This window comes from Meriones unguiculatus, chromosome 11 (assembly GCF_030254825.1).
Source record: "Meriones unguiculatus strain TT.TT164.6M chromosome 11, Bangor_MerUng_6.1, whole genome shotgun sequence".
Lineage (NCBI taxonomy): Eukaryota > Metazoa > Chordata > Mammalia > Rodentia > Muridae > Meriones > Meriones unguiculatus.
The window spans coordinates 25,347,085-25,355,864 of record NC_083359.1 but is presented as its reverse complement, the minus strand read 5'-3'; the positions used below and the strand labels follow the sequence as shown (position 1 = coordinate 25,355,864).

Here is an 8,780-nt window from a genome sequence, read left to right as displayed (position 1 = left end):
ATATACTTAACAGCTTCTGGATCCTTCCTCAAACTGGATTAACAGCAAGGTTCCTGCAGTAACCCTTTCATTACCAGAGTAATTTTCTTCACTTATTGCTTTGAACTTCAGCATTTACAAGCAGCACCTGTAAAACTCCAAGGTAAAAGGACACGTGACTTGTTCTTGCTTTTACTTGTCCAGTATCCTTATGGTGAAGTTCTTTGAAGCCATTTTCTTTCTCCTTTCAAAAGTCAAAGAAAGGAAAGGGCTGAGGCCGCCCTCCCTTGCACTTAGGAAAAGCACATGTCTAGTGAAACAGTATTGTCAAGTTTCTGCACTTTTTCCAAGAAGAATCAAGGCAACCGATTCAAGTTTAGCATTTTGAATTCTTTGTTATGTAGTTCTGGCTACATGTTTTCTTGACTCAGCCAGTAGTGAAACATCAAGAATAAAAGCCACGGGAAACTGCTGCCAGCTTAAGCAGCTTCCTATTGCAACCTTTAGCTCTTTCGGATTCTTACTCAGTAGGCTGTATACAGAGACTCAGGAAACCACCCCTCTGTGATGTGACAGGGTATGTAATGCTTAGTCCTAAGTGGCCTAAAGAATCTGAACAGAAGTGATTAGGAAGAGTCATGAACAGGATTCCCAGGCACGTTTAAGCCCTGCTATGAAGACAGTATGTGACAGTCACTACTAATCACCAACTTTGACAAAATTAGAGTCACGTTGGAGCACGTCTGTGGTGGGCATTATCTTGATTATTGTGATTCCATTCAGTGGGTAGGAAGGGCATCCTGGATTGCACATGAGTGAGGACAGTGAGGCACCGAGCAACAGCATGCATGTAGCCGCATCCCTCTCTGGCTTCTTGACTTAAGTGACCAGCTGTTTCAGGCAATTGCTGCCTAAAGTTGCCCCATGATGGGCTGTACATTAAACAGTGCGCTGAAACAAGTCCATCCTCCCACAAATTCTGGGCGGGTTTTATCCTAGCCACAAGAAAAGAAGCTAAAACACAATGTAAGGAACAAGATGTCATGCTGATATTACTGAAATCTCCATGATGGCATTGTTTACATTATTATCTATTTTAAATGTATGGACGTTTTGTCTGCACACGTGTCTGTAGTGCCCACGGAGACCAGAAGAGGGCATCAGGTCCCCTGGGGCTGGAGTTTCAAGAATTAGGGCTGCCACCTGGATGTTGGGAATTGTAGCCCAGGGGTTCCCTAGAAGAACAGAAAGTTCTTAACAGCTGAACCACCTCACCAGCTCTGAAGGCATTGTTTAAATGCAGAGGCTGTGTTTACAATTTTACAGCAAAGGAGACCCAGAGGTTCAGAATCATGTGCGTGTGTGTGTTCAGCAGTGGACAGAGACACACAAACAGGAAGAATACTCTTTCGCCTTGTTCAGCTTAGAAGGTGGAGGAGGCTCTTGGTAATTTCAGAATGAGCCAGAATGGTTACAACGCCTTACAAATTACTTGGGTGTTCATCTTCTGTTACCTAGGCACTGTTTAATGAAAGGCCATACTAGTTCCTAGTGGCAACTGATTCTCCAGGGACTAAATCAAAAGCAAGGAACAACAGAGCAAATTGCAGAAGGTAATGGCGAGGCAGGGTAATACAGACCCACGGAGTAACAGATCCCTGCAAAGACCAGCTGAAGTCCTCAGGTGAATAATACCCACAGCAAGCCCAGGGCCTTATACTATGGTTACAGTTCCTGCTCTAAAAGCTTTGACTTTATGAGACTAGAGCAGAACAAAAGGGTTTCCTGGATAGGGAGAGGGTGTGTGCATACTAAGGTGTTTTAAACCTTGAACCTAAAGAAACGACAAACCCACTAGCACCATTTATTTTCGTGTGGTGGTTAATTATTTGCATCAAACCAAGGAGTCGGAATAAGTCCTTGGGAACAATTCACTCATCCAGCATCTAACCTTTTACTGTGCGTAGTCCCCGATGCCCTGGAGACAGACTTAGTCCAGTCAAGGAGTTAAAAATTGCACTAGGGTTTGCAGGCGGCAGAAACCTGCCTTTCACATTGTCCCACGTGGTCCCAGCAGGTGAGTGTGGGTGTGGGCGCGCGCGGCTCGCGGTCTCTGCGGAGTGAGCGGGAACACGTGTCAGAATGGCTGGGGTCACAGTGCCGGTCCGGGTGTCACCTCACCCTGCCTCAGCATAGTCTCCCGGGCCAGCACCAGAGAGAAGCCGGCGTCTCAGATTCACTCCTCGGAGGCGGTGCGGGAAGAACCCGCCGCGAGCGATTGTGAGTGAGCGTGGGCGCACGGGGGCCGGGCGATGGCGAGCTCGTGCGCAGGCGCAGAGTGCGCGAGCCGGCGGGCGCCGCAGAGCGCGGGGGGCGGAGCCGGAGCGCGGGGACCAGGCCATGGCGGCCGCCGGGCGCTGGTGCCGGCGCTCGGCCTGGGAGCGCCTTTGTGGCCGCGGACGATGGTGACCTCGCGGCTCGGGCCGCTGCCGCTGCCTCCGCCTCCCGAGACTCCGCAGCCGAGGCCGGACGCGGGAGAGCCGCCGCTGTGAGCTGCGCATACCGTGCCCCCCGCCGTCGCAGCCGAAGATCTCACCGGAGGGGCGGGAGTCGGAGCCGGGCAGCAGCGGACACCGCCATCCCCAGTGCCGCCCCGCAGGCCGGGACGTTGCGGCCCCAGGTGACTGCGGTCAGCCCGGAGCATCCCGCAGCATCCCGCGGGCCTGCTGCCCGCTGTGCTCCCCCTCCCCCACCCTCGCTCCTCCCCCACCGCGCCCCCTCCTCCTCCGGATCTTGGCCCGGGCCTGGTCCCCTTCTCATCGCGTCCTCCCGCCCACCTCCTGGGGAGCGATCGGTCTCCCGCGACCTCTTCGCTGAGCTTCGTACTCGCTCCCGGGGCCTCGGCTGTCTCCTCCCCACCCTTCATCCCTTCTCTCTCCCGCGCCTGGAGAGGGAGAGAACCCTCACATTCCTGAGATGCCCTCACTCGGGCTCACCCCTCTCTGCTTTCCAGTACCCCGGTTGCAAGGCCTTTCCCAGTCTCTCTCGCAGAGCTGCCCGGTCCGGGCTCCTTTGCTCAGGTTTGCGTTTCCAACTTTACCTCCTTTGCATTTTTGTCCACTCTTTGCCTCCAAGCTTCTTCCCCTCTTTCCTGGCGTCTCCCCACCTCGCAGCCCCTAAACTCAGCCTAACCATGTGCAGGAGGTGCAAGGTTATGGGGTTGGTTGCGGGGTTCAGATACCTGCCAAGCCCATCGAGTAGGGGGACCCCTGGCTCAGCATGCAGTGTCACCCTTCACAGTCAGGAGCTGCTCATCTCTTGCTGTGCCCTGGTTCTTTTTCCCGCTCGCCATCCCTGGGTTGGCCCTCTCCAGCTCTGCTTTCTCACCCTAGGACCCTTGTGGAATGAAGCTGCATTTTATCTGGGATTTAAGAACTTGGCTCGACTCTTCTTAGCACGCCTTTCGGTGTGTGGCGCGGTAGAGCGAGCACCCTTGGCAAGACGGGGGAGCGCCGGGGCCTCTTCCTGGCAGAGTTTGTGCTCCACGTAATCCCCTAGCCTTGGGGCTGCTGCGTCCGCACGGCGCTGCTGTGCTGTGCTGCGCTGCCTGCTTGCCGCGAGCTGGCTTGGGGTTACTACAGTTCAAATGTATCTGAGAAAAGCAGGCGTGGGGCGGGGAGGTACGGGGAGAGAGCGAGCTGGGGCGGGGGAAGGGGCCTTTGCAGTAGGAAGGCATCAAAGATTAATGGATGGCTTTGCATCTCTGTCTGCAGTAAACAGGAAACTAGTCTGAAAGCAAAGGGGGTGGGGAGGACTGTGTGTATCTTTATTTTATAAAATACCGAGTGGGCAGTTTTGTGAATCTTGAACCAGGACCAAAAGGATGAGCTGTCGCTGCTGCAGTCGTGACCCAGGCTGAGCGCCCAATGGCAGAGGTAGCATTGTTTTCCTTCGCTCTGCCAGTCCCTTAGATTGGATGGTGGCTCTTGCACTTGAGTGTGGATTCTTTGATGGATGGATGTGGTTTCGGAGATGATGAGGAATCACAGGATTGCTAGTAGTTTCTGTGGAAACGAAGTACATACAAAGTTAGCTAGCAACACAGTGGGAGTGGGGAGGACTAGCTATATTTAAAACGTGTGCCAGCGCTTATGTAAGGAAGTTCTTTCTCTTTCCTGGTTTCTCCTTTCTGGGCGGAGTTACGTAGGATTTTAGGGTTCAGCTTCCCCCTCTCACTTTTTTTTTTTTTTTTTTTATTTTAAGGTCTTAGCATCCCAATAGATGGACAAGCCTCCCTGTCCCCCATCTGCTTACCATCAATTTTAGTTGATTTAAGTTTTGTTTTAATTGCTCGGGGCAAAGAGAGAAGGTTAATGGTGATCGTTTTGTTTACCCTCTGTCAGATGAGGAAAGAGGAGGTGTGACTTTCGGGCCTAAAGTATCCATATCATCAGTTTAAGTCAACGGCTAATTTTACATTGAGTCATGAGATATTCTTACTTCTGCTTTGTCCTTTTAAAAAGGGGAAAGGGAATTAAGGAGTTGTGGGATTCCTTTATTTTACCACATTTTCTTTTCTTTTTTTTTTTCTTTTTTTAATTTAAGGTAGTTTTTCCAGCAGAGCCCAGCCATCATATTTTTCTTACAGTTGAGGATACTTTATTTGATTTCTCACTATTCAAAACTAAAATTCAGTAGTTTCAGGAAAATGCAGAATTAGGATCCTTGTTTCCTGATCTACAAATCCGATTATAAACTGCACTTTATACAAGTCATCACTGTTTTTCAGGTCTTGGAAAGGCATTTCTTGAAACTGCCTTTAGGTTTTGGGTTTTGGTGAGCATTTATTGAACCTTTCTGGGAAGAAAACTTCATTTCTAAGCCGCTGTGCTGTATGAAGTAGGTTTGCGTTTGCATTGGGAACAGGATAGACTACTCTGGAAAGTTTAGGATCTTACGGGATTTGGGTGTGTCAAACCTTTCATTTTTGTTGTTCGCGTGCCTGTGATTTGTGGTTTTGAGAGATATAAGCTCCACGTTTATAAATGCTCACTAGCCTGTCTCAACCCAGGAAAATATGTTGATTTTGAACTAATCATTAAGATATATAACTTCTATTATTACTTAGTGTCTCTTTGTGGGCAGGTGGGCAGTATCTCTGGTGTGGAGGTCAGAGGACAACTTGAGAGTGACATCTCACCTTCAGCCATGTGGGTCTCTGGGGTCGAACCCGGGTCCTCAGGCTTGTCCGCAAGGATCTGAAGCACAGAGTCATCTTGTTGCCCAGAAGGCTGTAGTTTTGCTTCATGTTCTTAACAGCATAGCAGTTTGGAAGGCGTTAAGAAATCTCTAGCTTCAACAAAGGTGGCAAATCTCGGAATTTTGTCTAGATGTTTAATGCATATACTTTGATTTGTGATGTTTTCCACTTCTTCAAGTTCTTCTTCAAGTTCTGAGACACACAGGGTTGGTCTTTGCTGTTTTATGTTTTCCCCCATGTACTCCTATAGGGCATCTTACTAATGACTTAACAGCAGGTCCAGAAATCAACGGAACGTTAAATAAGTAATAGATTTGTTCTTAAGTGGGCTGACTTCATCTACGCCAGTCTTTTTAGACATTTGGCTCTTGAGTTAGCTGAGTTTTGTTTTTTGGATATTCTTCTGCTCAGACAACTTTAGGGACCCAAGGTTTCGTTTTGTTTCGTTTCTTTTCTTTTCTTCTTTTCTTTTTTTTGTGTTGTTATGTTTATGAGACAGGAGCTGTAGGTGGGAATTTCCAGAGAACATGTACCTTTTGGCTAATGGATTTCTTTTGTAATATAGATGATCCCTGTAAGGATTAGGCAGCATTTTTTTTTCCCCACCCACGTTCAGATCTGGATTTCCACAACAAGAGTATATGCTAATTTTTCTCTTGTAGTGCTACAATAAACAGAAATGTAATCGTTTAAAAAGTAATGTTAAACACAGAGGAAGGCTATAGATTAGATGACTACTGACCAGGAATATTAACTCAGCAATGCCTGCCTTTGTTTGTTAGACAAGTAACAGTAGTGACTTATATTGGATTCTAGAATTTGCAGAAATAGTCAGTTTTCCAGTACAGTATTAAGGCTGCATGCTGTTGCAGAGTGCTTCTGTTTCTCTGTAGGTTGTAAGACATCCCTTAGATACCTAAAACTTGCAAAAGCTCAGGTCCCATTCATAAATGGCATATAGCGTATGAGCATCTGTATGCATCCTGTATGCTTTCATTGAATTGTATTCATCGTCATTCAAGTAGAGGCCTGGGGGGTGGGTCCCAGGGCCGATTGTGTGGGAGTTGGTTCTTTCCTCCCACCGTGTAGTTTTCAGGCATCGGATTTAGGTTTTCAGGCTTGGCACAAGCAAGCCCCCTTTACCAGCTGAGCCATCTCAGCTGCACACATCTTATGTTCAAACTCACAATACCTAATATAATATATAGGTAAGTAGTCTTTAGTCTGTATTACTTAGGAATCAATGATGGGAAAAGGTCTGTACATATTCTGGTCTGTATACATTCAGAACAAACGTTTCTGTGTTTTCAGGCCGAGATTATCGACCGCGCTGACACAGGGCCTGTGTTGACTGTAGTAGCAAGAATTCCCTTGTAAGTCGAGGTTTCCCAACAGTGTGGTTTGCAGCCATGGCTGGTTATAGAGATGGCTCCTTTTGTGATAGGACAAGGTGGCTCTGTTTGAGGCCCCCGGTATATTTTTGTGTATAGGAAAATGATCAAAAGCTCTTACTCATTTCAGGTCATCATAATTACAGCTTTTATAAAACAACAGTAAATAACATATTACTGGCTGTCTGCATACATAACAAAATTCCCATCATGGGAATGATTGACAGAGGGTCATTAATATCCTCTGAATACTGTGTTCAGCCTGGTTCCTTTGAGTTCAAAGTGTCAGAGCTAGGGAGTTCCACAGTTGCAGAGTGAGACTAACACAGCAATCTGTCACTATAATTTCCTTCACAAATAAATGTTTTCATTTCTCCTGTAATGTCTGAAATTACTGCCAAAGCTACAAATGTGTTTAGCTTTCTCAGCAGAATTCTTAAAAGGATATTGTCAGAGCCAAGAGTCCAGAATTCTCCTTGCTCTTGAAGGTGTCCTTTGTCCACTTGGGTTTTCCCTGTGTATTTTCCTTGGATTCATTTGTAGCTATTTCATCAAATTGTCCCTTTAAGATCCTGATAACTTCTTTCCAGTTCTTTCCTTTCTTCCTTTTTTCTTCCCCCTTTCCATGTTTTTCATTCTTGTCATTGTCTAAGTCAAGACCTTCTGCTTGGCATCTCCCATGGCCTTGCAAGTCGGCTCTCATGCAAGGGAAGCACTTGGAGGCCTCATTTTCCTCCTCTGAAGAGAGACTATGGGAATCCTAAACTAAGTGTTGAAAAAAGAAACAATATTGCAAGTTAGGTTTCTTTGTCTCTTCATTGGAAATTCTTTGCGTTGTATGTTCAGCATGCAGTTGGGAGTGTTACTCTACAGGATTCCTTTCAGGTACATGTCACAGGTTTGCTCTCCAGCACTGTGAAAAGGAACAAAAGGAGTATTTAGTTCTTCAAATTTGATCATGAGCAATTAAGAATAAGGGCAGATATGAGATGCAAAAAACTGAGCCTGTCACGCTTTCGTTAGTACTCAGGCTTTTTCATTTAGTAAATATTTAAAGCTTTCCCTCTTGGGTAAACCAATCTCAAATAAGTACATAGGGAGGGTATTTTCTTCAAATTAGAGCATTCTCGTGGGCTGTTTTTGTTGCTAAGTTAGGAGATTTAGAGCTAATGGCTTCTTGAAGTTTTGAAGTGTGAATGTTTAATCCGAATCATGTTGGGGCAGATCTAAAAGAGCATTTTGATGATGTAATGTAAGTGTTTAAACACAGTAGGGATGCTTCCGGGACAACCCATTAGATCCTTGGGAGGCTCTCAAAAGGTGGTCCAAGTTGACTTCTTTTTAACACTTCGTGTCTTCTGACTTTTAGGTCTGCTCCAAGAAAACAATCAAAAACAAAAACATGGCTGCAAAGGAGAAACTGGAGGCAGTGTTGAATGTGGCCTTGAGGGTGCCAAGCATCATGCTGCTGGATGTCCTGTATAGATGGGACGTCAGCTCCTTTTTCCAGCAGATCCAAAGAAGTAGCCTCAACAATAACCCTCTTTTCCAGTACAAGTATTTGGCTCTTAATATGCATTATGTTGGTAAGTGTCTGCATGCGTTTTTCTGGATTTATAATGAGTTTGTTTCCATTTATGTTTTTAAAATTATTTTTTAGATTATAATTACATTAATTTCCCCCTTCTCTTCACTCTTTCCAAATCTTCCCATGTACTTCTCCATGTTCTCTTTCATATTCATAGCAGTTTTTTTCATTAATTACCATTACACCCATTTTTTGAATGAAATGAGCCCACAGTACATGGATTTGACAGTACTGATAGTTTTGAGTTTTGTTTATAATTCCGTTTTACTATTGTATAAGAATTACTAGAACCATAGGGAAACAGGATTTATTTTACTACAATAAGGTTGTAGGAGACATGTAAATAATGAGATATTTTCTTTGGAATTTGGCCTCTTCTAATTTGGGGTTAAGAAGTAATTGCCAAAATAAGCTTTTTAAATGCTATATTATTTTAAAAATATTTATCTCATTTTATATGTGTATGAGGGTTTGCCTGCATGTATATATGACACATTGATGTAGTGCCTACAGAGGCCAGAAGAGGGTGTTGGATCCCCTGGAACTGGAATTACAGGTGGTT

General features: G+C 45.7%; 1 protein-coding gene across 3 annotated transcripts in view; it reads left to right on the top strand.

The window, feature by feature from the left end:
• Nucleotides 1–2,339: 2,339 nt before the first annotated feature.
• Nucleotides 2,340–8,780, top strand: part of Rnf145 (ring finger protein 145) — a 43,566-nt gene continuing 37,125 nt past the window's right edge. Inside the window, exons 1-2 of one of the 3 annotated variants that reach the window (XM_021636687.2) lie at nt 2,340–2,659; nt 8,000–8,216. In XM_021636687.2, the coding sequence (XP_021492362.1) occupies nt 8,033–8,216 (184 nt within the window). In that variant the 5' untranslated portion in view covers nt 2,340–2,659; nt 8,000–8,032. Of the gene's footprint in view, nt 2,660–2,846; nt 3,060–3,699; nt 3,915–7,999; nt 8,217–8,780 lie in introns of those variants that run through there. The other 2 variants (XM_021636688.2, XM_060363817.1) reach the window with 2 other exon arrangements.